Here is a 27904-nt window from a genome sequence, read left to right on the forward strand (position 1 = left end):
CTCAATCACCTCCTCTTCACTCAGCCCTTGGGGATGATGCAAAGACAAACTGAAATGACTAGGCTTTCCTAGACTATTCCCTCCTAAATCAACAGCAAGGTAAGGGGTCCACTTTCTGTGTCTCAGGGAAGACGTGGGACAACTTCACCTGGCTTCATGGACTAGGAAAGAGGGAGGTTCAAAGGATTTTGAATCTACATCCTTTCTCCTCTACCTTCTCCACTCACCCAAAACCAACCCATATTCAAGATCCAACCTTAACTCTCACCTCTTTTCCAATGCCTAGGAGGTTAGGTTGGTTCAGTAACTAGAGCATCAGATTTGGGAGTCAGGGAGCCCACACAGCCAATGTGTGGCAAATCTCTTCACTTGAGTCTCAGTTGCCCCCTCTGTAAATGAGAGTTCAACCCAATGGTCTCTACAATCCCTTCTTCCAGCTCTCAATCTATGCGCCTTTGATAATCTGTTGACAGAGCTATAAACCAGCATTTTCCCTTTTCTGAAATGACACAGCAGGAAGAGAACTGGATTTGGAGCAAGAGGAATTGATTCTGAATCCCAGGTTTGCCTTTCACTCCCTGTGTGACCTAGGACAAATGACTTCACCTCTCTGGCCCTGAGCAGGTTGAACTTACCATTAAGGTCCCTCTGAACTCCCAGTTGACCTTATGGAATCCTACAGCACAGATTCTGCCCCATTCAGAGTCAACACAACCTGGCAGAAAGGTCTGATTTCACACAGGGAGCTCTACGGGTGGGAGCTCCCACTACCAAGGAAGCTGCAACCTTTCTAAGTAGTGACATCCAAGGGAGCTGAGAGTGGCAGGGATGAGAGAAAGAGCCAGAGCAAATGGTTCAGAAAAACTATACTGAATTGGGAATCTGAAGTCCTAGGTTCAAATCCTCCCTCAGGCCTTGGGACACCAGCAAGGATGAACTCTGAAAGATCCTGGAAGTCACATAGCTCATCCCCTTTGTCTTACAAATGAGGAACCTGAGGGTTCCCCTAGAGGGGGGAGCGAGAACATGGCCCTGGCTCTCCAGTCAGAAGCTCTGGGTTCAAATCTCACCTTGAATACTTATTCTCACCCTGGCCCTGGGCTTCAGTCTCAGAGCTGCCATCTGTAGTACCTAAACTCTGACTCTACAAACCCAAGTTTTCCTGACTGTGGCCCAGTATTCTCTCCACATCTACTACCTTCACTGGGTTCAACTGATACTCCTGTAATGCTGGAGATGAAAAGATCATTGTGCTGCTTGGCCTGGGCTTCAAAGGGGGGGAAGGTCAAACAGCACTGCCCTTAGAAATCTTATGATCCAGTGCCTGGAGAGATGGGAGCCACAGCACGGAGAAGAGTCTAGGGTATCAATTACTTTCAGGCCAGGTGGATCCCTGAAGAAAAAGGGGCAGAAAGAAGGACTAACTGCCCCCTACCTCTCCTTCTCCCCCCGCCCAAATCCTCCCCACCAACAACAGAACTAGACCAGAACCAGACCAAACCCTGACCAGGAAAGTTTTCCAGGCATTTTCCAGGCAAGATTCACAAAGAGAGGCAGACAGACAAGAGGTCCAAGGACTGGAGCTGAGGTCTAGCCAAGAGCTCAGAAGCCCAAGAATGCCAGCCCAGGGAGAGGCTATACCCCCGGGCAAGCCCCAGAACTAGCAGAGAAGATACTAACCTTGGCTCCACAAGAGGGGCCAAGCAGTAGGCCTCGTGTTCTGCCACACAGACCCAGGTTATCTACAAGAGCAGTTGCTCAGTGCCAACTCCCTCCCCGATCTGAAGCTTACAGAATAATCAAGGCAAGAATCCCAGACCACAAGGAGGCTTACAATTTGGACAAGAGATCCTGCTGGCTGATGGTGTCTTGAGTTATCAGTGCTCTACAAAAACTTCTAATAGGACAAGCCCACAAGCCTGCTGTTCAAACCCAAAGTCAGCTTAGGATGTTTCAGATCTCAGACCGCGAGTCAGTAATCAAACTTTGCCTTGCATCAGACCACCCTGGGAGCCCAGAAAGCTTCCTGGGCTGTCCCTGAGAGCACCTAGAAAGCACCAATCAAACCTGCCCAGACATTTACCATACATGTGTCCACAACCTGGGCTTGACATCAAGTCCAAAGTCAGGAAGGAAGATGGAAGAATTTAGGCCAAAAAAAAAAATTCCACCCTAAAAAGCCATTATAGTGCCAGAAATGTTCAAGACACAAACCTAGCAGCCTAAGTTTAACTCTAAGCAAAGATTTGAAGAAAAGAAAGGCTTGGGCACAAATTCAACTAAAATTTCAGGAAGAGACAGGCAAGATTAATTACTTTAAAAAGTTCAAAATATTTTTTGTGAAATAAAATGTGCTATAGGGAAAAATTAGAAAAGAAATGAGAGCTATAGAAGGATGAATAGAAAAAGGGAACAAGTTGATAAGGAATACAAAAAAATCTTACCCAAGCAACAAAACCCCCTGAAAATTAGAATGGCAATAGAAGCTAATGACTTCATGAGACAACAAAGTCAAAGGCCAGAGTAAAATAAAATGATTGTAAATACAAATGGTCTGGGGGAAAAAAAAAATCAAGAAAAAAAGTTAAAGTATTACTAGATTTTTTTGAAAGCTATGATAAAAAAAAAAACCCAGCCTAGTTATGTTTCAAGAAATCAAACTGCCCAGATCTCTTGGAACCGGGAACAGAATGGAAACATAAAGAAACCCATTGGTCATCTCCTGAAAGAAGCCCTAAAATGAAAACTCCTAGGAACATTATAGACAAAATTCAAAACTCCCAAGTGAAAGAAAAACATACTGGAAACCAGGAAGAAAGAACTCAGGGGGATGAGAAATCACAGTTAATATTACCCAAGACTTAGCAACCACTTAAAAGGAACATAGAGCTTGGAAAATGACATTCTAGAAGTCAAAGGATATAGGCTTACAAGCAATAATAACCTATCCAACAAAACTAATATAATGCACCAGGAGGAAAAAAATGAAACAGAGAACTTTCAAATTTTCCTGAAGAAAAGACCAGAGTTAAGAAAGAACTATAAAGTGCAAAGAAGAGCAACATAAACAGGTAAACATGAATGAACAATCATAAGGGACCAAACAATTATTCTTAGCATACATCCTAATACGGGAGATGAAGCAACTGTTAGAACACTATAATTATCAGGAATTATACAAATAGTCTAAATGAACAAAAGGCCAGGGAGTGTTTCTATTCTCTTTTGAGGATCTTAAGAGAAGACTGGAAAGGGAGGGAAAAAGGAATTCAGTAGCAAGAGAAATAGGGAGAGAGATTAAGGCTGTTATCTTACATAATTAGGGGGCATAAATAGATGTCTATGCAAACCAGGAAGGGGGTGGAGGAATTAACTGACAACTTCACTCTCATCTGAACTGCTCTAAGGAAGGAAAAATACACATAAACAGTTGGGTACAGAAATACATCTCATTCAGCAGAATAGGAAGGGAAGGGAGAAAGGGGAATTAGAAAGATAAACTGAGAGATTAGTCCTAAGCAAAACAACTCTAAGGATCTACAAAACTATTTATAGCTCTTTATGAAGTGTCAAAGAACTAAAATCTGAGAGAGGTGACCATCAACCAGAGGATGGCTGAACCAACTACTGCATATAAAGTATGATGGAATACTATTATTCTGATAGTAATGAAGGTGATAGTTTCAAAGAAACCTGGGAAAATTTGTATGAACTGGTGAATGAAGTAAGCATTACAATGTATACAAATACAGCACGGTAAAGACAAACAACTCTGAAAGGCTTAAGAACATTGATCAGCATAGTGACTTCCCATAATTCCAGAGTCTCAAGAGGAAACAAGCTGCCTTCCTGACAAGGAGGGTCAAGGGCTCAGAGAGTTTAAAACGTCTATATTTTTACATGGCCAACATGAAACTTTGTTTTGTTTGGCTGTCTACCTGTGTATGTCTGTAAGTAGGGATTTTATTTTTCTTTGTTTTTCAGCAGGGTGATAAGGTGAAGGGAAAGGAGATTTTTGCTGACTGAAAAAACATACAACTCTATTTTTTCTAAAAAGTTAAAACATGATAAGGACACAGTTAAGCTTCAACAGAAACTTTCAACAGAAACTACCCAACAGAACTTTCAACAGAAAGACATGAGAGATTGAGGGAGATGGGATCACTTCTAGCAGGGAAGGCTTCATGGGAGTAGCACCTGTACTAAGGTCTTGAAGATCCATTTCAACTTTCATAAAATTGTGAACTGATGCCAGGCCCAAGGGAGTGGCTTGCACAAATGAATGGAAGCTGAGGAAGAGCTGAAGTAAACAGTTCAACCAACCATCTTATCAATCACTAAGTATTTATTAAGAGTCAGGCACTATACTAAGCACTGAAGATATTAGTACAAAAAATGAAATCCTCTCCCACTGGTCTTCTGTACCCAGTAAGATTATAAATTCTTCAAGGACTTCTAACCACCCTTTATCATTATCTCCAGTCTCAGACCATCACCTATGCAATCAGTCTATTCTCTGCCCTTTCCCTCTATCCCTTGGTTACTGATTTCAATGCTATACTATGTCTCTGTTAAGACCTTGCTCCCCGGTCTTGAGCATGCCTTGATTTACTCTCATCACAGCATCCTCTGCTTTCTTTCCTATACATGAGCTGTTTAACAAAGAAAGTGAGAAAGCCATCCATCCGGCAGGGATCCATTACAAGATTATGTTAGATAATCTCAACTAGGTCCTCAATGCAACAAGGCAATGCTTTTATACCTTCCCAATAGATGTGTTCTTCCCCCTACCCATAGGGACAGCTTTACAAATGTTTTCATTACCCCTCAAACCTCACAGTATCTCCAACCCTCTCACTTAGCTAAAAACCTCATAGCACATTTTTTTTTAGGTTTTTTCAAGGCAAATGGGGTTAAGTGGCTTGCCCAAGGCCACACAGTTAGATAATTATTAAGTGTCTGAGGCCAGAATTGAACCCAGGCACTCCTGACTCCAGGGCCGGTGCTTTATCCACTGCACCACCTAGCCGCCCCCCTCATAGCACATTTTACAGGAAAAACAAAAGCTATTTACTAAGCATTCCCTCTTCTTCCCCCTTCCTCTTTATCTCACATCACTTGGACATCTTCCATTATTATATCCTCCTTCACTCCTGTTTCTCATGAATAGTCAGTCCTTCTTACTGTCTAACATATTCTCCAATAGACTGTCACCCCCATTCACCTTATTCTTCAATCTCTATCCACTGGTTCCATAACTGATACCTACAGACACTCTACTATCTCCCAAGTCCTTTAAAAAAGAATCTCACTTCACCCATCCATCCATTCCTTGAGAAAGCCATTCACTGCCTCCTCTTCCTCTCCTCTCACATTCTTCTAAGCCTTCTGACTTCATCATTTAACTGAAACTCTCCAAAGTTATCCATGATCTCTTCTTAATAGCCAAATTTAATGGTCTTTTGGAGTATTTACCAATAAAAGAACTCTATAGTTTCTGATATTGTGGATCACTCTACTGACTACTCTCTTCTCTCTAGGTTTTTCTGATGTTGCTCTCCCCATTAGCTTGGTCTCCTTTTATTCAGGCTATTCCCACTATCTAGGAGTTTCCCCCAAGGCTCTGTCCTGGGTCCACTCATCCCTCAGCATCATCTCCCTTGATGATTTTATTAGCTCTCATGAATTCAATTATCATCTCTACGCAAATGCATATATACGTGTACAAACAAACATAAAACCTCTATTCTGGGCTCCAGTCTCACCAACTGCCCCTTGCACATCTCAAACTGGATGTTCTGTAAACATTTCAAAGTCAATTGTCAAAACTGAACTCATTAATTTTCCTCCAATCCCTCCCTTCTTACAGACTTCCTTATTACTCTCAGGGGTATCAAAATATTACCCAAAATCACAACTTCCAGATAATGTTCAACTTCTCTCTCACATTCACTTCACAGATTCAATCTCATTGGATGCCAAGTCTCATTTCTACCTTCACAACATCTTTGGATGTGTCCCCACATTTGGATGTGACAAAATCAATATGCTGGTACAGGCACTCATGCCCTCGTGACTTGATTACTAGAATAATCTGCTGTGGTCTGCCTGCCTCAAGTCTCTCCTTACTCCCATACACCCTGTACCTAGCCACTAAAGTGATTTTCCTAAAACATATGGTAGACCATGTCATCCATCCTACTCAATAAATTCCAGTGGTTAGTGAATGTTGGGAGATTGAAGCTTGAATCAGTAAAACCATTTTGGAAATAAATTTGGAATTAGGCAAATAAAGTGCCTGAAATGTCAATACCATTTAATCCAGACATTTCTCTAACAGGCACATGCCCCAAGGAGATCAATGACAAAAAGAAAAGTCCCAAATACACCAAAGTTCTTATAGCAGCATTTTTTGTAGTAGCAAAGAAATGGAAACAAAGTAAATGCCCATAAAGTGGAAGATGGTGAAACAAATTTTAATGCTTGAATGTAATCACAAATGACTGTGCTGTAAGAAATATGCATGGACAGATCTCCATAAGCTGATGCAGAGGGAAGTAAACAGAACTAAGGAAAACAGCAAATACAATGACTCTGATGAAAGAACCACTACCAAACAATCCAAAGTGAATGCTGAAAATTACAAAGATCAGCGTAGTACCACAGAAGAGAAAGAAAAAAGCACTCCTCCCCCCCCAACTACTTTGTAGGGAAGAAAGATGCAACAAGGAATGAAGGGAGAGAGGGAGGGATGGATGGATGGAGGAAGTGAGGGAGGAAGAGAGAATGGGAGGGAGGAAGAGAGAAAGGGAAGGAGGAAGAGAGAAAGGGAAGGAGGAAGAGAACAAGGGAGGAAGGAAGAGAGAAAGGGAGGGAGGGAAGAAGAGAGAAAGGGAGGGAGGAAGAGAGAAAGGGAGGGAGGAAGAGAGAATGGGAGGAAGAGGCAAGGAGAGGTTGAAAGAAGGGCAAGAGGAAGCACATACTATATGCCAGACAATAGGCTGGCCAAGTACTTTACAAATACTATCTTATTTGACCCTCAAAACATCCCTGGAGGTGGGTACCATGATTGTCTCATTTTATAGTTGAGGAAACTGAGCAAACAGAAGTTAAGTAACTTGCACAGGGTCACACAGCTACTTGGTATCTGAGTTTAGATTTGAACTCAGATCTTCCTGAGTCCAGGCTCACCATTCTATCCACTGAATTATGTAACTGCCTAGCCACAGGTGTATAGACATACATTCTTCAGATCAATTTTACTAATTTTTTCCCCTCTTTTTCTTTTTTTTCTTAAAAAAAAATCTTTATTATATTCAAGGCTATCTCCAAGAGGGAGGGAAAAGAGAGCAATCTAAGTGGTATTAAAACAGAAGACATCTATTTAAAATTACTTTAAACAATGTTTTAAAGGCTTCAGTGGCTCTCTAATTCTTCCAGCATGAAATATAAAATCTTCAGTTTGACTTTTGGGGTCCTTCACAACCTAGTTCCCTTCCTGCCTTTCCACTTTTTTCCATTCTCTTCCATTCCATGGATTCCACGGTCCAGGGATCCCGACCTCCCAGGTATTCTTCCCATGTGACCCCAGCTCCCCATAGTCCCTTCCATGGGGCTGTTCCTGGCCTCCACCCTGCCCTGTTTTCACTCAGAGTTAACCTCTGCCCTAGGCAGCCTGGGTGTACTCAGTTGTCGGCACACTGCCTCCCCAACTAGACCGGGAGCCTGTGGAGGCAGACTGGATTCCTGTCTTTTGTACAGACCCAGACCTTAACAGTGGGAGCATTTCCTAAATGCTTGCTCACTGACCACAGGTCCCTCCCTTGTGCTGCCTCTGTGGGAGCCCCTTGGTGACTGGCACAAGGCATTATAAGAAGGCTCCCTAACTCGGTTTCCCATGACCAGTCCTCAGCAGAACATGATCTCTCTGGGTCAGCTCTATGTTTCCCTCCAGGGCCTGGCACCCCAGCAGGGCCCTGCTCACAGGCAGAATCCTGGGCCTCCACCAGAGCTCCAGGACTCTCCCAGCTGCCTCTTGTATCCTCTGCTCCCCACCAACTCTAAGGTATTAGCTCTCTCTGGGCAGTCTGCCATCCCAGCCCACTGGACTCTCTACTGATGCTTCTGCCTGGCAACTTCCCTCTGGAATCCCCAGGTTCCAGAAGGCAGCATCCCAAGGGGTAGAGACAGCTCGCACAGGGCTAGCCAACACTGCTGGTGCCCTCATTTAATCAGGCTTCTGCAAATGCTGGGCCAAAAGCAATAAGGACATGACTGAGAGACTGTGGGAGTTTAATATAAAAAAATTAATAATAAAAAAAAGGGGAGAAGGAGAAAGGGTCCACCTTTTAATAGGGCCCTAATTACCCAACTCACAGGATCAGCCGCAATGAGACGGGAGTTTATTTCGGGGGTTTTTTTAATTATTGGGTTTTTTTATATATATATAAATTGCTGCTATGTGTTTTCTTTCCTCTGAGCAATTATGCAGTAAGTATGTAAAGAGGGGAAAAAATATTAATTAAATATAAGGTAATTGTGAGTTGGCCTGGAGAGAGTGAGTCTGAACTCTGGACGATCACAGACTACTAGGGTTTGAAGACTGCTCAGAGCCTCCCGGAAAAGAAAGAAATAAAAATAAAATCAAACAACGGGCAGATGCCGAGAGCAGCAAGAAATCGAGGATGAAAGGAAAGGAGAAGAGCAGAGAGCGCGTGCTCAGGTACACGGGCAGCTTCGCCAGGCCACTGCCTCCATCAGAAGGGCCCTGGCTGGCAAAGAAGATCCGAGGACCCAAGTGGAGATAGAGCGCAGCCGTCAAGAGTGTCAGCTGCACCTGTACAGCAATCCCCCCAATGGGGCTGCCCAGGTGGAAGAAGCAGCACACTCTCCCCCGTTAGCCTGGGCTCCTCGTAGGTAGCAGCTGTCCTTGGTCTTTCTTTGGGTTCTCAGCACTTAATTCAGGGCTTGGAAAACAACGAACACTTATTCCACGTTTATGGACCTGTGGCAAATCATTCCATTCTGTCTTTGCTGCCACCACTCTGATGGAGTCAAGATGAAGGGAATTCTTATTCTGGGATGGGGTGGATTCAAAAGTTTGTAAGGTCCCTTTCAGGTCTTAGAAACTCTTTCCTTATACAGAACTTCAAATTCTCCCATTATTCCTAGGGTCAAGCAGAGCAAGGCTAATCCCTGAGACATGGCAGCCCTTTCCAGTTCTGATCCTTCTCTATCTCCAGGATAAACATCCCTCCTTCATTCCCAATCCTCCTGTGAAATGGTTTCTGAGTCCTTACCCACCCAAATGGCCCTTTTCTGAGTATGCTCCTAAACCAAAGCCCAGAAGTGCCAGTGTCACCGGCCTATTTGGGGACACTAACACCCAGAGAGAGGATTCTCCATCTGGGCCGCCATGGTGGGGCTGCTGATTCATACTGCTAGTGTCCTAGGCCACACACACAATTTCCCAGGTTAGAATCTCAAAGCCGGAAGGGACCACAGAGACTTAAACAAGAATGTGGTCTGACACACAGTCATCTAGCAGCCCCATCTAGAAGACTGCTTGTCACCTTTCCAGCCAGCGCATTCTACTTTGGGACCGCTCCAATGGTTACAAAGGTTACACCAAACCTGAAGTACCTTCTTTACCACATGTGTTCAAAGCCCCTGCTTCCAATTCTGTCGAAAAAGTGCTATCTAGGGGGCGGCTAGGTGGCACAGTGGATATAGCACCGGTCCTAGAGTCAGGAGTACCTGGGTTCAAATCCAGTCTCAGACACTTAATAATTACCTAGCTGTGTGGCCTTGGGCAAGCCACTTAACCCCATTTGCCTTGCAAAAACCTAAAAAAAAAAAAAAAAAGTACTATCTATTCTTGCACATGACAGACCTTCCAAAAGCTGAGGGCAGAGATCATGTTCTCCCCCACTTCATTTCTTCACATCTTAAACGTGTCTTCCATGGCACAATCCTAAAGTCTTCTTCAAGCACAATGCTCACAACATTTTAAATCTAGTCTGAAAAAGGTACAGTTCAACAGGACCACCACCTCCTTAGTCCTGGACCCCATGCCTCTCTAAGCACAATCGGAGACAGCTGGAGGATGGGGAATGCCATATCATGCTGTAGACTCATGCAGTTCACTCAGGACCCCAGATCTTTTCCAGATGATCTATGTCTAATCTAAATGGTTACAGGACATAGACATAAAAAACAATACTATAAGCAAATTAGAAGATCAAGGACTAGTCTACCTGTCAGATCTATGGTTATAGTTTATGACTAAGGAAGAGTTGGAGAACATCACCAAAAACCAATTAGATGATTTCGATTACATTAAATTAAAAAGCTTTTGCACAGATAAAACCAATGTAACCAAGATCAAAAGAAATGTAGTAAATTGGGAAACAATCTTTACAACTAATGATTCTGACAAAGGACTCATTTCTAAAATATACAGAGAACTGAGTCATATTTTTAAAACAAAAAGCCATTGCCCAATTGACAAATGGTCAAAGGATAGGCAAAGGCAATTTACAGATGAGATCAAAGTAATCCATAGCCATATGAAAAAATGCTCTAAATCATTAATTATTAGAGAAATGCAAATTAAAGCTTCTCTGAGGTACCACCTCACGCCTCTCAGATTGGCCAGGAAGGATAATGATCATTGTTGGAAGGGATGTGGGAAATCTGGGACACTATGACACTGTTGGTGGAGCTGTGAACTCATCCAACCCTTCTGGAGAGCTATTTGGAACTATGCCCAAAGGGCAACAAAAATGTGCATACCCTTTGACCCAGCAATACCACTACTGGGTCTATACCCTGAAGAGATGAGGAAAAAGGGTAAAAACATTACTTGTACAAAAATATTTATAGCAGCCCTGTTTGTGGTGGCAAAGAATTGGAAATCCAGTAAATGTCCTTCAGTTAGGGAATGGCTTAGCAAACTGTGGTATATGTATGTCATGGAACACTATTGTTCTGTTAGAAACCAGGAGGGATGGGATTTCAGGGAAACCTGGAGGGATTTGCATGAACTGATGCTGAGTGAGATGAGCAGAACCAGAAAAACACTGTACACCTTAACAGAAACATGGGAGTGATGCTCAACCTTGAAGGACTTGCTCATTCCATCAGTGCAACAATCGGGAACAATTTTTGGCTGTCTGCAAAGGAGAGCACCATCTGTATCCAGATAAGGAGCTGTGGAGTTTGAACAAAGTTCAAGGACTATTCCCTTTAATTTAGGAAAAAAACATATATCTTATTGTCTGATCTTGTTACCTCTTAGACTTCTCTTTAAGGATATGATTTCTCTCTCATCACACCCAATTTGGATCAAGGTACAACATGGAAACAAAGTAAAGACTGACAGAGTGCTTTCTGGGGGGCGGGGGAAGCAAGATTGGGGGAAAATTGTAAAACTCAAATAATATCTTTAATAAAAATAAATTTAAAAAAAAAAGATGAGCTATGTCTAAACATACTTCTCTACCTTACTTTAATAAGTTGATTCTGTTTTACCCCAAGCATTAGTATAACATTTCTGCCCAGGAAATTTCATCTCCTTAGATCTGTCTCAACACTATAGGCCACTGAGAACTTTGGATCCTGACTCCACCATCCAGTGTCTTTAGCAGTTTTATTTCATCATTGATACAAAGGTCAGCCAAGGACAGATCTCTGGGGCACTCCACTGCAAACTTCCTTCCAAGCCAAGCCAATTTCAAATCCACTTAACTGCACTATCTTCGAGTCCAAATACTTCCATCTCTTTCACAAGTAACAAGTTAAATACCTTGCTCCAGTATTGCCATTTTCTGATGGCCTAGTAACTCTGTCAAAAGAAGAAAACAAAGCTAACCTTGTTCCCATAGACATCTAGCCAGATGCATTATCCTATGCTCACTATCCCATGAATTTTGCCAGTAACCAAAGTCAAGCTCACAGACTGCTAGTTAAGTAACAGAATCCGTAAGCTTCTCTTTTTTGAAGATTAGGCCATGTGTCCCTCTCCAATCCAGTGGTACTCCGCCCATTTACCAAAATCTTTAAAAGTCACTGACAATGGATCAGCAATCACTGCTGCCCATTCTTTCAGTACCCAGGAATGAACTTCATCGAGTCCAGGGACTTAGGTTCACAAAAGACAACTAGTTGGGTATTCTTACTAGCTCCCCTTTTGCATCAGCTGGTATTAGCCACCATTTTTAGTTCCAAACACCATTCTCCTGGGCAGAGAAAACAGAAGCAAAGTATAAATTGAGCAGTTCTATCTTCTCTACACTGTTCATGACCATCACCCTATCTCCCCCATCCTCCCCCCACCCCAGCACTCCTGCAGTAGGTCAAGTATCCAGATTGATAAAGCTAAAAAAGAAAAAGCTCCTTTCATTATCCTTCTCTTTACTCATCAGTCACAGCTCATGGAGCTCCAAGTCTGAGGGCACTAATTTTATACCACCACGCCATGCTTTTCTGCTCAGCCTCCATTATTTGCTTGCTTCTTCTGGACATGGCTTTTTGAAATCTGAACTCATTAAAGAGCTTCCTTTGCATCCAGATTTAGTTCTTCAGACATCTCCTTTTCCTCCTCATCAAAACTTTGTCTTCAGAATTTCATTCCTGAGTGCTTGCCTCCTGGGATGACTTTCCTAGCAGAAGTTTATACCATAGGTTTCTACTCATTCTTTCTCTGAACTTTTGAAATATGCCCTATTAAAATTCAAAGTGCCCACTAAACTATGTTCAGCTTTTCTCTCGTCTCTCATGACTTCATGAGATGGATTGTTCACTTCTCAAAGTCCCCATCATTCCACCCCAACAACGATCTTCCAAGAGATTATTGAAAATCAGATCCAAAGACAAGATTTTCCCTTGTGGTTCCACTAATTTGAGAAGGATGAATTTATGTTTAAGGCAGTTCAAGAAATCATTAGTTACTTTGTATTTGGCAGAAAAACCATTCCAGCAAATGTCCAGATAACTTTAGGTCCCCATCCTTACAATATCAAGCCTCTATGCCAGGCTGGTGATGCCAATTCATTTCCTCCAGGTGAGAGAATCACAGCTGCATCTGCCTTCAATGATCTTTACTCCTATGAGCTCTACCATGCTTCCTTGCATGGCTTTTGGATTTCCTTCTTGGGCAGCTTAACTCCAGCACTCATATCACTCCCTCAATGGTCTATCCTTTTTCTTTTGTTGTTGGGTTTTTTTTTAGGTTTTTGCAAGGCAATGGAGTTAAGTGACTTGCCCAAGGTCATATAGCTAGGTAATTATTAAGTGTCTTAGACCAATTTGAACTCAGGTCCTCCTGACTCCAGGGTCAGTGTTCTATCCACTGCACCACCTAGCTGCCCCCTATCCTTTTTCTTTTAAATAAGTTATGCTACCCCAGAGCCATATTCCTGTTGCAAGTCTCTTCTCACCAAGTCTCAGTCACACCTGAGGTCAAACCTATCTTCTTTATGTTAGCACCTTCAGTTCTTCCTGCTAGCTGCCCATATGTTGTGAATGTATGTAAGAGGCATCTGGAAGAGCAAATTCTATTACCGGTTATTTTCTTGGATTTTTGTCTCCTGTGAACTTCAGGCTATATCTACAGCTCTTCTTCCTATAATGGTTACCATTCTCCATGGCAATATCTGCTTTAGTTAATATCCAGAGGCAGTCTGTTCTTTCCCTTTCTCTCTCGTTTAAAGCCCTTTTGATTAGATTTGTAAGACTCCAGGCAAAGAATTCTGACCCTCTTTTGTTAGGTGCCAGGAAGCTGTCATTCTTAATAGTTTAAACTGTGGTCCACGAACATAAATTCAATTCTCCAGGATCATCTTGTTAACCAACTATTTTCTTCCCAAATCTGCCTCTGTCTTCTAAAGCCCTGGCTGTCATGAAAACACCATCTAGCCCTTATTGTCTTTAGTTTCTTGTTCAAGACTTCTGTTTCCCATAATGCTTTCTGGACTGCTTTTGCTAGTACCACTGAGGGCCACAGGAATTAACAGAAGTGGGGAATAGTGATTTCCCTTGATAAGCCTTGAGAGGTTGTCTGCCAAATCTTGGGTACGTGCCCCACACAAGAAGACATTCTTATTTTTACATTTTTAGATGGTTGTTATCAAGGCAACAAAAGCTAACTCAGTCCCTGAATCTTGGTGCCCATTCAGTGCCCAGACACCCATAGCTACATCCTCCCTTGAGTGGCTCCCTCCTTCTGTTGGCTTCAAGGGCTCAGTACCCCTTTTCCTTCTATTTCTCTGCCTGCCTTCAAGGCACCCCACAACAGGTCACAAGTGATCTCCCTTTAGATCCCTCTCCCTTCTTGGTTTTCAATTTTAAGCCCTTCTGTGGCTAACAGGGATGCTTCCTTCTCCTTCAGAGTTTGCAGAAGATAAGGCATCCATAAGCCCCTGTAATTTCTCCTCTGGTATGAACAGCTTGCACTTTCAGTACTCAGCTGTACAGAAACAGAGCCAGAACCATCATATGCTTCATGCAGGTCACTGTCAATGTTTCTGTACTCTCCAAACTTATTGACTGTGAGATGCTAAGTCTCGTCGTTCTGACTATCCCCTGGACGAGTTGCTTGTGGGTATCTCCAATGGCCCAGTAATAGTACTTCCAATCTGGTGTACTTTTGAGACCTTCTTTTACTTCCCTTATTAAGCTTTTACCAACTGTCTTCTTAAGTCTCCTTCCATAGCTCAAGCCTTCCTTTTCTCCTTTTCCTCTTTCTCCTCCTCCCCCTTCAGCTCAACAGCTTCAAGTCCTCCAATACATCACCTCCTCAAATTCAACCCTAGACCTCTAAAAGTCTTCCAAATCTCCTTCACAATTCCTTTTCTTGATCCTTCTTCCAAGGAGATAGAAGTCTGTTCATATGAAATGTGGTCTAGTCATCCTGGAAGCAAAGGGGTTTACAGTTATCCCTAATGAATCTCATTTGATTGGATTTGGTCCATCCTTCTGTTCTGTCAAAATCTTTTTGGCAGCCCCATGTTAGCTAGCCTAGTCGGCTCCAAGCTGTCTACAAATCTGATAAGTGTGTTATCGATGTCTTCATTCAAATAACTGCTCAATCTGCTGAACAGGAATGTCTGTAGTTAGCCACTTTCTCAACACAACAATCTCAACAGCACTTAGTTTAGAGCCACGTTAGTCCACTTCTCATGTGGTAGAGTTCATCCCTGGAGGAGCAGGGTCAAATCCCAGTTCAGATGCTTCCCAGCTTTGGGAACCTGGGCTTGTCATGTGACTCTTCTCAGACTCAATTTCCTCACTGCTTAAAAAAAAAAAGACAACCTTTTCATCCCCTACATCATGGGACTGCTGGGAAGCACTTGGCCCACTTCTAAGTAGATCAAGTTCTAAGTAAATGTAGATGTTCTGTTATGCTCAGATCCCACTTTCACTCCCAAAGGATGTCTCTATCCCAAGGGAAACAATAACAAAGTCCAAAGCTCTAGTCCTGTCTCTAACACATCCTGGTTCTATGACCCTGGACAGACCACATAACCAGCAAGGCTAAGACCGTGACACCCAAGGTCCTGATTTGCTTTGGTGGATGAAGGTTCTGCATCAGGATGGCATAGTAGATCCAACTAAAAAACCAAAACCTCCAGAAGTGAGTGAAAAAGGTAAGCATTGAAGAAAGCTTCTAAAAGAAACAATGTTCAGATTTGTCCAAGAGCACCCATGGCACTGGGTTTATGGGAAGTCAGGGTAGATCCTATGGAGAAAGACTAGGCCCTAAAATGGTCTCCTCCTCTAGAGGACAGGCTCAGCCATCAGGACCACCCCCGCAGCTATGAGAAGGGGCTCTGGGGACACTGCTGAGGGGGCCAGGGGGGTACAGGAACTGTGCCATCCTCTTAGAACAGAAGGTCACAAGTTGTAGGTTATGTATAAGGAGCAGAAAGGCATCATCTTTCCTCATCTGCCAAGGAGAATACCACCCTGCAGTAAGCACCATCTCTGTTTCCTGAAACGTGATGCAATTCTATGAGAGCATCTGATCAGGAAAATACAAATTCAGAAAAGACATAGTCCCAGGTCTCATGGGCCCAGAGTTCTCTCTCCAAATATCTATACTGACCATAAACAATGATCCCTAAGCACATCATGGAGGTACAAACAAGCTCTAAATGAAGTCTGAAGGAAAGACCACTGCCAGCTGGGAGATCAGGCAGGTTTTGTAAAACAGGGGTATCAGGGACAGGTTTTAAAGGCCTGGCAGAAGAAAAGACAGAGGATCTCAGGAAGAGGGGGCAGGTGAAGAAAGACCCAGAAAAGAGAAAGAACAGACTTGAGTCAAAGAGAATAGGAAAGGGATGATGGTGACAAGGCTGAAACCCCTGCCCTCCCCCCATTGATTCCAAAGACATACATCAGGTGCTAGGAAAGCTCCCCAGAGAACCAAGAGACCACCGTGCCCTCTGGAAGCCTCAACTCAGGAAGGGGGACAGAGGAGGGGGATCAAGAAAACCACAAAGATCTGCATGAAGATGAAAGAGGTCATGCTGAGCTGACTCTCAGCCTGCGTGAAGCCCCCAATCCTGGGAAGGACTGGTGTGAAGAAGCGCCCTAGTCCCCCAGCTTGTTGGCCTGGCCCAGAGGTCTCTGGCCTGCCTATACCTGAGGCACCAATGCCTGTGGAAATCCCGAGGCCATGGAGCAGGCAGAGGCCCCAGGACAAAAAGATCAGAGACTGCGCCTGCTGCTCAGAGAGACCTGTGCAGCCAGCAAGCACACCAAGAGGACACTTCTCAGGGGGCTGACCTCCCTGCCAACACTGAGCCTCAAATAAGCAGAGCTCAAACCCCTGCTCAACATCCAACAAGACACAGGTGGAGGTCAGAGAGCAGAAGCCACAGACAGGAAAGTTCTTAAGTACTGGAGCTGTATGATTTAAAGGATGGTACCACAAAAGTGGGTCAGTATGCTGCTTGAAAAAAGCTCACATTGGAATCCACAGGATCACAGATTTCAAGCTGAAAAGGAATTCATTATTTGAAAGGAAATAATACCCATCTTGGGGACTCACAAGGGGTTTCCGAGGCACCACATTTTCGTTTTCTGGGGTAGAGCCGGGCTGCAAAGAAAAAGAAAAGACAAAAGTGAGATGACAGTGCCACCCACTGGACACCCCAGCCCAGAATATGGAGGAGCACTGCCCCCCACAAGCAATCTGACCTTGTAACCCTAGGGTGTGTGCTGAGGTTGGCAACTGGAGCAGCAGGGCTGGAGTGTGACAAGGGGGATGGAAGGCCCAGGTCCAAGCCGCAGACCTCAGGTTCCTAGCTCAGTCTCGTGCTCTTTCCGCCATCCCAAGATGCCTCTCTATGAAGAGCCTGAGCAAAGGTACAGGGGGATAGGCAAGCTCAGGGACAGTTCTCCTGTCTGGCCCTCGAATCCCAAGGAGGTTTCTTAAGCAGAGAATTCAGGGCAAGGCCACCCTCTCCTCCTCCTTTATATCCCTGGATTCCACAGCGGACCTTGAACTGCGATCACGCTGGGAAGGCTAGGCTCTGGCCACAAGAGGGCCCCAGCCGTCCATAGCTGCCCGGGCCTTCTAGTCCCAGTAGTCTAAAAGTCAGCTTCGACTCCTCCTCACTCACCCTCCCTCTTTTGTCACCAGCCTAGGACCACAAACCCTCCTGGCTCCCCAAGGCTCTTCTTCCCTGCATGGGCACCCCCTCTTCCCCACTGTCACGGTTGTCTTGCAATCTCTCTGCTCTGATCAAAACTCCTAGAGAGAAAGATAAGGCTCAAGGAAATCTAAAAGGTGAAAAGCAATTTGGGTTCATTTTTTAAGGAAACTGAAACCAAAAAAGTCAAGACTCAGGTATCACAACTACCAAGGTTTCCTCAAATGATCTGCAATCAGGGACCATGCCTCAGGATCCATCGTCCACACCCCAGGACCTTCCTGCTGAGATCCCTTTGCCAAGAGGCCAGGAGACATAATACTGTTCTCCCGGTCCTGGGACAGACAGTGGGCAGCAAGGGATTCTGTCAAGGTCAGCACAAACTCAGGAGAGAGGGGCTGTGGGCAAAGAGGTCAGGCCTTGGAGCCCAGGGACCAGAGCAAGAATTCAGGCACTTTCACCTACTACATAGACTTCAGCAATTCATTTCAACTACTTTCTCAGTTTCCCCACCTGCAAAACAGAAGTGATAATGCTCACAAAACCTACCTCCCAGATCTGCTGAAGACAAGGTGCTATCTAAACATAATGTGCTGAATGCATGGGTGATCATTCGAAACCACAGTCCCAGGCCCCCTGATACCCTAGAACCCTAGAACCAAACTGCTTCTTTTCTCTCAGTTCTTTCACTGAGCTACCCAATCAGCTCTGTAGGTTTAATAATCATAGCAAAGATGATTTCTCCATCCGTCCCCCTCCATCCCAGTTTCTCCCAACATACAACTCACGGCCCCAAGAATAGTTCAGACTGGATGTTGTGTGCCACATCCAGAACAGAACTGGCTCTGCTTCCCCCAGAACTCCCTTCTTCTGAGGCCCCCCTTACCTGGCTCACAACCCCAGTTGACTCCTTCCCTCCTAACTCTCTTTATACACACAGTTCGGCACTTGCCAGATCTCTTTTTCTCAGGTTACCACAACCCCACCAGGGGACCCTGGTACCACTACAACCTCCTACCTGACCTCCCTTACTTTAAGCCTCTCCATAGTCAATCCCATCCTCCACTCAAGCTACCAAAAGGAGATTCCTTTATGAAGGATAGGTCTGAATATATTAGGGCAGCTAGATAGTAAAGTGGATAGAGCACCAGCCTTAGAGTCAGGAAGACCGAAATTCAAATCTGCCTTTGGCCAATCACTTCACTCTGTCTGCTTCAATTTCCTCATGTGTAAGGTGAGCTGAAGAAGGAAATGGCCAATCACTCTAGTATCGCTGCCAAGAAACCCCAAGTGGAGTCATGAAGAGTCAGAAACGACTGAAACAAGTGGATAGATCACCACATGTTAAACCCACCATGACCCCAGGATCCAATGTGAACTCATCTGTTTAGCTTTTAAGGCCCTTTACAACTGAGCCCAGCTTATTTACAACCCACCTTCACACTCTATGATCTGGCCAAGCCAAGCCAACAAGTACTAAGTACAAACACAGCACTAAGCATGAAATTACAAAGAAAGGCCAACAAAGACTACACTTCCTTCAAGGACTTACATTCTGAGAGGCAAAAGCAAGCTGTGAAGAACTAAGCAATCTACAAGATACAAGGGGGGGGGGGCGGCGCAGTGAAGGTTTGAAGGAAGTCAAAATTGGGAAAAGTAGGATATGGTAGGAAGGGGAAGTCAGCCCCTCGGGGAGAGCAGTAACAGAGCAGAAGCTCAGAGATGGGGGATGATAAAAAAAAAGTCCCATCACCGACTCAAAGAAAACTGTGTGAGGTGCCAGCCTTCAGGCCCAGAATGCTCAGCAACGCCAGAAGGCCTTATTTCTGTCAAAGCTCTGCTCGGGCGACACCACTTCCAGGAAGCCCCCCCCCCGCTGCACATGTGTTCTCTCCCAGAAGATCGGAAGCTCTCTGGAGACAGGGAGGCTTCCCAATCACCTGTGCCACAGCCCCTCACAACAGTCTTGTCTGCCAACAAAAGCAGCATCACAGAACTTCAGAAATGGAGAGGGTCCTGGAGTCCATCTGGCAAATAGGGTTTTTGACCCCAAGTGTCCTCTATGACAGGCCCAACAAGAAGGAGGTACCCCACCAGGAGGGGCAGGTTACACACTTGGGAGAGGACTGTTGGCCACAGGTTCTTGATGTTCAACCTAAAACTACCTGTCCAATCCCCAGACCTGGCATCTTCAGCAGGAGTCCAAGATCTAGGGGCCCAGAGTAAGAGCTTCCCAAATGCCAACTGACTGATAGAGCTGGAAGCACCTGAGCTGAGCCCCTCCTCCTCCTCCCCTTGACCCAGAAAGGGAGTCTCTTCTGGCAGGGTCCCCTAGCTCTACTTCTTACCGTGCCTCTGCTCCAGGGGACGTGACAGAGACCCAGCCTCCCAAACCATCCCCCAGCCTGGATCAAGAGCCACTGAGGTGGGCTGCACTTCAAGTCCACTGCCCTCCCTTACAGATGACCAGAGGCAGATGGCAATGAGTTTATTAAGCTCCTTGTGGGTAGGAACAGCTCTTTTTTGGTTCGTGCCTCATGCTCTTTCCTGGCACATGGCCAGTGCTTACCATTGGCTCCTACTCTCTCAAACCTCCCCCACTCCTGCCCATCCTCCCCTCAGCAGTCACTTTAATCTTCCTACAGCCCAGGTCTGACCCCTGTGCCCCGGTCATTAAACTCCTACTGCTCCTCTCATCTTCAGGTTCACACAATAAACTCCTGCTCGGCATCCGGAGCCATTCACAGCTTCCTAGACCCAGTCCTACCTGGCCTTCTTCCCACAGCTCTGCTTCCAGTTTCAGCCTCCAGGCATCTGCCCCAGCTCTTACCTGGCTTCCTTGCTTCCCTTCCTACCTAGATATGGTTGCACCTAGGAGGAGAAGTCTCTCCCAGATCTCCTTCCCTCTACTGATTCTCTCCAGTTTCTCTAGTTTGGAACTTGCTTGTACAAGTCATTAGACATGAGCTCCTTCCTATGCAGTCAGCAGGTGCTGACTTTCACCTTTCTAGTGACTGATGCTTAAATGTTTAAATGATGGGTTGGCTGGACTATCCCTCCTCCTCTCAATTATAACCATAACCCAGAAGTCCTTCTCCTCATTCATTCATTTAACAACGACTTCCCAATCACTTCCTGTGGGAAAGTACTTGAGAGAGAGAACCTGCTGTCTTAAATAGACTCAAGGAAACACAGGAAGACTTATGTGGACGGATGCAGAGTGAAGTCAGCAGAACCAGCAAAACAACAGACACAAAGACTTTGACATACAAAAGGAGAGACCATGACCTTGGGATCCTGGAGACCCTTTCACTAGCAAGGGGAGTTGTGAGGCTGTCAGTTGACTTCATTTAACTATGGTTTGAAAAACATGAGGAAAAAAAGCTTAGGGGAAGGGTAGAAGAGTGGAATATTCTTACAAATGAATGTTTCTTATTGTGAAGAAGCAAAAGTCATCAATAAACATTTATGAAACAACTACCACGTGCTAAACAAAAAGAAGGAAGACTAGGGGCAGTTAGGTGGCACAGTGGATAGAGTACCGGCCCTGGAGTCAGGAGGACCTGAGTTCAAATCTGGCTTCAGGCACTTGATAATTACCTAGCTGTGTGACCTTGCCCAAGCCACTTAACGCCATTGCCTTGGAAAAAAAAGGAAGGCTGCAAAACGGGGTTAGGAAAGGCTTCTGGAAATTAAAAGAAACCAAGGATGTCAGCGGTCACAGCAGAGGAGGGAGAGTCTTCCAGGCCTGCAGGGCAACTAGAGACAATGTCTGGAGCTGAGAGACAGAAGCCTTTGGACTTGATTTTAGGCATTTCAGGAAAGGTGCTGAAAGCTTCACCTGACATTGCCCAAAGAGATCTAAGACCCACAAACAGTAAAGAACCCAAAGTCTAGGCATCTCCCCAATAATTCTTTCAGAAGGTAGACTGTGATTGAAGGCCTCTGGAAGAACACAAAGGTTTTTTGTTTGGTTTTTGTTTTTATTTTTGCAAGGCAATGAGGTTAAGTGACTTGCCCAAGGTCACACAGCTAGGTAATTATCAAGTGTCTGTCTGAGGCCAGATTTGAACTCAGGGACTCCTGACTCCTGGGCCGGTGCTCTATCCACTGTGCCACCTAGCTGCCCCTAGAACACAAAGGTTTTAATGGAGGAGAAAGAACTGAGCTGAACTTTAAAGGATGAATAGAATTCTGACAGAGCAAAGGACCCAAAATAGGGAAATATGGGGCTTATGAATGATATAAAACACCATTTGGCAGATTCAGGTAACATGAAGTGTGATAATGGGAATAAAGACTGGAAAAATAGAGTAGCATCAGTATGGAATGGGCCTTGAATGCCAAGATAAAGGAGTCTGGATGGAATTCCATGATGAGCCGCTGAAGTTTTTTTAAGGGAGTATGGGGAGCAGGGACAACAATGATCACAACAAATATGTTGAACAGAGTAATCTGGCAGCAGCATGTAAGATGGATTGTTAGGTGAGTAAAAAACTGGAAACAACAAGTCCACATAAGAACTTATTGAAGGAGTGGTTAAGTGGCACAGTGGATAGAGCACCGGCCCAGGAGTCAGGAGTCCCTGAGTTCAAATCTGGCCTCAGACAGACACTTGATAATTACCTAGCTGTGTGACCTTGGGCAAGCCACTTAACCCTATTTGCCTTGCAAAAACCTAAAAAAACAAAAATCAAACTTATTGAAGAGAAAGATCTATAGGATCTGCTGCAGAGAATGAGGCAAAGGTGAACAGGAAGTGTCTCCAAGGCCTGCAGGCAGCCAGGGAGAGGGAGAATAGAGAAGAGGCCAGTCTAACTGGATTGCAGAGGACAGGAAGGGAAGCAATGTCTCACAAGAAAGAGATGGGAGCCAAGTTGTAAAAAGTTTGAAAAATGAAAGATTTCCTATCATAGATCATAGAGTTGACGGAACCCATAAAGTGGGTGAGAGGGAAGAGTGGCCCAGTCCTATCAGCAAGGGGGTGGATTGGCAAAGAGGAGTCTGAAGGCAGGGAAACCAGGTAGGACACTGTTGCCCTAAACTAGGGGAAAGGTGATGAGGGCCTGAAGATAATGTTAGGGCAGGTGGAAGAGAGACTGGGGGATAGAAACAGCTCAGTGGGCAAGGGAATAGCTAGGTGGGGTTTGACAAAATGAGACACTGAGGTTAGGGACCTTATTTAAGCAAGAACCCTATATAAGCAAGAAATAAGTGTCCTGAGGGTATAAATCAGAATTAATGCCACTTGAACCAAAATAAAAGGCAAACAAAGAAAGAAGCAGAAGGCTGTAAGACCAAAAGGAAAAAGAAATACTCTTTTTGGGGGGGAGGGGAGGGCACTCTCCCCCCAACACCCAGAGGGTTGGCTGGCAGGCACTGTGTCAAAGACTCCAGACAGGTCACCAATATGTCTAACTAGCTAGCAGCACCTGAGGGTTCTGCCCTCTCAATCTCCCTCTCCTACAAGTCTGAGGTTAGCTCAGGAGAGACCTTAAATCAGCTTGGCCAATCCAGCCCATACCGGTTGGAGATAATGGGATTAATCTTTGTTTTAAAACAACAGGTGGGGGGTGGCTAAGTGGTGCAGTGGATAGAGCACGGACCCTGGAGTCAGGAGTACCTGAGTTCAAATCAGACCTCAGACACTTAATAATTACCTAGCTGTGTGGCCTTGGGCAAACCACTTAACCCCACTGCCTAGCAAAAACTTAAAAAGAAAAAAAAAAAGAACAGGCAATTCAGTGCTCATAAACCACTTTACAGATATAAAGTTCTTTGCAGCAGGTACTCCAAGTACTAGGAATATTAACCAGCTAAGGATTTCTTTTCATAACACCAAACTCCAAGAGGAACCCCAGGAAGGGGTCAGGATATGAGGTGCCAGTCACTATTTGCTGAATATCTCAATTACATTAATTCACAGAGAAAGCAGGGACCTCATCTCTCCAGAGAGAACCATAAAAGCACTGACTCTCATAAATGGAAGAGATCTCCAGGGCCACCTGATCCTATCCACACCTTCACCAAATGCCTGGCAATGTTGCTGAAGCTCTCTAGCATCAGGAAGCCTACTAAGACAGCCAATTTCACTTTGGGATAAGTTTGTTAGGAATTTCTGTCTTATACTGAATTGTCTTCTGAAGCTTACCACATATTCACTGTGCTGATGGGCAAGGCCAAGCTGGAAATGTATTTCCCCCATATCTATTAAGTGGTTTCCAACAAGGCCTGTGAACCTCTAGAGAAAGCAAGCTCCCTGAAGGTAGGACAGCTTTCTGTTGTCCATGTACCCCAGTAAACATACCTGCCACAATCATCAGTGCTTAATGAATCCTTGTGTATTTGCATCCAAGATTACTCTACAGATCTCTCTCTTACCAGTGTTCAGATAAATGTAAAATGTTTAGAGGCCCCTAACCCAAATTAGGGAGGTTTGATGGAGATGGCTTCTCCAGAGCCCCAACAACTCCAACCAACCTTCTCATTTTCCCCAAAGTCAAGAGGATTGATAATCTCTATTTTCCTAATCGCAATGCTCCTAACAATCACCAGGTTGAACTCTACCCTAAATCACGGGCAGCTATATGGCACAGTGGGTAGAATGACAGCCCTGAAGTCAGAAGGACCTGAGTTCAAATCTGGCCTTAACACTTACTAGTTGTGTAACCTTGGGCAGGTCACTTAACCCCAATTGCCTTGCATCCAGGGCCATCTCCAGTTATCCTGATTCATTTCTGGCCATTGGACCCAGATGGTTCTTGGAGAAGAAAGTGAGGCTCATTTCTTAGCACAGTATCCCCTCATTCAAAACCAATTCACATGCATGTCTAGGCATCACCTCCTGATGTCATGGTCTTCAAGAACAAAGAACAAACATCAACATCAAATCATGGCAACACATCGGTGCTTATAGAGAGGACTTGTTTACCTTGTTTACAACAACCCAAACACCACAAAGAAGTGAGAGTCATATTTTTCCTCATTTTCTAGATATAGAAAGAAGGAAGTGACTTGGCTAGGGGAGAGAAGAAAAGAGAAGAGAAAAAGTGGTCCCCAGGTGTCAAAGCTCTTTCATCTTCATGGGGAAGACTCCATTTACAAAGGGGCAGTATCTAGGGCCCTAGAAGACACTGGGGTCAGCAGCCAATCAAGGAAGGGGTTCAGGTAATTTTTTTTTTCCTCCTAATGAAAAAGAAGCTTAAAATCCTCTCTCTGTAGTGAGAACCTAGGAAATGAATGCAGTAAGTAGGGTCACACTTCCTCCCACAGGAATTCCCCACAGTTCAAAAAGGTATCAAACCAATGAACTGAATTCCAAAGGTGACTGGAAATGTGAGTGAAAGAGTGAGAGGGTCATCACACTGTAATATGCACTGCCTGGGAGACAAGAGATCTATCTACCCACCAAATCGCAAGGAAACAAATTGAGGGGTCTGGATAATGGCCTGGACTGAAATGTCATTTCCCTGGAAGATTCCTCTCCTTTCCTGGGTCAGCAAACTGTGGATGACAGCAGTCATCCTTCCCAATATCTGTGATAGGGCGAATGGCACAGAGAAGGCTCTCAAAGCAAGGGCAGAAATCTGGAGACAGCCACAGCGTGAAGGAAGCATCCTCTTTTAACTACTGCTATTATTCTTGTTAATGAGGCAACAAGCTCTGACATTTCTGAATGGGGAACCAAGAGCCTGGGACACCATGGTCAGGTCTTCTAAAATCCCGAAGTCCTGAGACAAAGCCCCAATTACCCCACTGTTAAGAATTTCAAATAAATGGATTGTAAACAGATTCTCAACCTTTGTTTTTACATAAATACAGATATCCTGGCACTAGAACAATGTCAAATAAGAATTCCCAAAATCTCTGAGACTTTCTGGATACTGTGATGGGGAAAAGTTAGTCAGGTATTAAAAATAAGGGCAGGTAATGAACATCTGGCTCTTGGGCAGTTATGTAAAAGGATGTTGGTATTTGATCTCCCACTAATTCTCCACCTGTCCAACGAACTGTCCATGGTAATTTCAGCAAATCAAAAAAAAAGCCCATCTGAGGTCCTGAATATGAAGGAGTCTTTCTCTTCAGGATCAAGTCTTAGGGCAAATTTAATCAATTCAAATCCTCTCCACCTGCCCCCCCCCCAAGCTCCCAGATCACTAAATAAAACACTAGGTTCCTAATTGGTACCCAAGTCTCACATCTTGTCCCTTGTCCAACACACCCTTCACACAACTGCCAAATTAATCTTCCTAAGACACAGGTATGGCCTTGACACTACCCAATGCAAAGATCAGCACTGGTTCCCTAGAGTCGCTAGGATCAACTACAAACTCGTAGACCAGCCCAGGCCCAGCTCCTATTTCCCTTCCCAGGCTGATTTCATCATTGTCTCCTTTTAATCCTCCACATTTCAAGAAACTGGGCTATCACTTCTTCTGTGAACTTGCTTTATTCATATAAGCCAGCTCTGGCCTGGCCACCTCCTCCTGGAAGCCTTTGCAGAACTGTGGGGTTGTTTCCCCATAGCCCTCAGCACCAAATAGGCCCTAAATAAAACCCCAGACAACAAATTCCTACTCCTGGACCACAGGGTTCAGAAGCCGCAAACAGAACAGATCCACTGGTGTTGGAAAAAGACCTTGAGAATTCCAGCCATACTGGCTGGATAAATCAGATTCTTGGATTTATTCCCCATCCCAGACTCACTCTGTCATCCAGCTACACTGGTCATCACAAGGGGCACACAGTCTCCCATCTCCCTGCCTTTGCACTGGCTATGCCTCACTCCTTACCCTGACTTTTTTAGCTTCTCTGGCTTTTTTCAAGACTGAATTCAAATGCCACCTACTTCAAGGAGCCTTTTCTAGTCTTCCCCAGGTGTTAGGGCATTTCCCTTCAAGGTTACTTTCTGTCTATTTTCTCGAGTACATCGCTTGTATGGACTTGATGATTTACATGTTGTCTCCTCACCAGAATGTGAGTTCCTTGAGGGCAGGGACCATCTCTGCCTTTCTTGGCATCCTCAGCATAGCAGCTGGCAGGATGGTCAGGCACTGGCTGTCTGGATCCCTCACCCAGACACCGGGGTCTGAAATAAATTTTCCTGTGTTGGGGGGAGGGAAGAAGAGGAGGGGAGAGACAATATCCTCCCCCCTTCTCATGAGCCATGACATTTGTGGGAAAAAAGACTTTGGCACAGACTACCCAAGATGATTCTGCCAAAAAAGAGAACAAAACACTGAAGCAATGATCTTAATAATTCATTAAATTTTCTCCATGAGAGACCAAAGAGATCTCTGACTTTTCGGTCCAGAAGAAACAATAAAGTCTATAAAAGTCCAATGGATAGAAGTGAGCACTAGAAAAAGGGGAGGGGTATAATCAGAAGTATCCCTAAAGGAAGCTATTTTAGGAAACATAAAAGGAAGAAGCACATTATAAGGAAGGAGCTAGGTAGAGCAATGGATAGAGAGCTAGGTCTAGAGTCAGGAAGACCTGAACTCAAATCCAGCCTCAGACACTTACTAGCTGGGTGACCCTGAGTTAGCCACTTCACCCTGTTTGCCTCAGTTTCTTCCTCTGTAAAATGAGTTAGAGAAGGAAATGGCAAACCATTCCAGTATATCTGCCAAAAAAACTGAAAATGGGATCACAAAGAGTCGGAAAATAATGATAACATCTGAACAATAATTGACAAATAGAAAATATCAAGAGGCTTCAGAGGAGTATTAATCCTATATGTGGGTAAAAAATATCCCGAAATGATTTGTTACTAAAGGAAAAAAAAATAATAGAAATAGAACCTTAAGCTCGAGACATGAGTCTTAGCCTAGCTCACTGGGAACAATTTCTCAAGCTGTCCCACAAAATATCCTTAATTGTTACCATCAGAAATAAGATATAATAAGCTAATAATAGTAATAATAATAATAATAGCAAACATCTAGAAGGTGCTTTAATATTCACAAAGAGTCCCTAACCTGGTTTTCCTCAAGTGTCAGCTAAAATCCTACCTCCAACATGAAGCCTTTCCCCATCCCCTTACTTCTAGGGGGCCTTCCCCATTAATTATCTCCAATTTATCCTGTATATAGTTTGAGCTCAGTATGAGCTCCTTGAGAATTCTTGATGTTTTGTTAAGTCATTTCAGGCATGTTGACTCTTCATGACCCCATTTAGGGTTTTCTTGGCAGACACTGGTTTGCCATTCCCTTCTCCAGTTCATTTTAAAGATGAGGAAACTGAGA

General features: G+C 44.4%; 1 protein-coding gene across 2 annotated transcripts in view; it reads right to left on the minus strand.

Annotated features, from left to right (window-relative positions):
* Nucleotides 1-27904, minus strand: part of PEX14 (peroxisomal biogenesis factor 14) — a 146328-nt gene that overhangs the window by 115677 nt on the left and 2747 nt on the right. For both annotated transcript variants that reach the window (XM_074218477.1, XM_074218476.1), the window contains exon 2: nucleotides 17054-17101. In XM_074218477.1, coding sequence (XP_074074578.1) covers nucleotides 17054-17101 — 48 coding nt within the window. The remainder of the gene's footprint in view (nucleotides 1-17053; nucleotides 17102-27904) is intronic.

This window comes from Macrotis lagotis, chromosome 1, assembly GCF_037893015.1.
Source record: "Macrotis lagotis isolate mMagLag1 chromosome 1, bilby.v1.9.chrom.fasta, whole genome shotgun sequence".
Classification (NCBI taxonomy): Eukaryota; Metazoa; Chordata; class Mammalia; order Peramelemorphia; family Peramelidae; genus Macrotis; species Macrotis lagotis.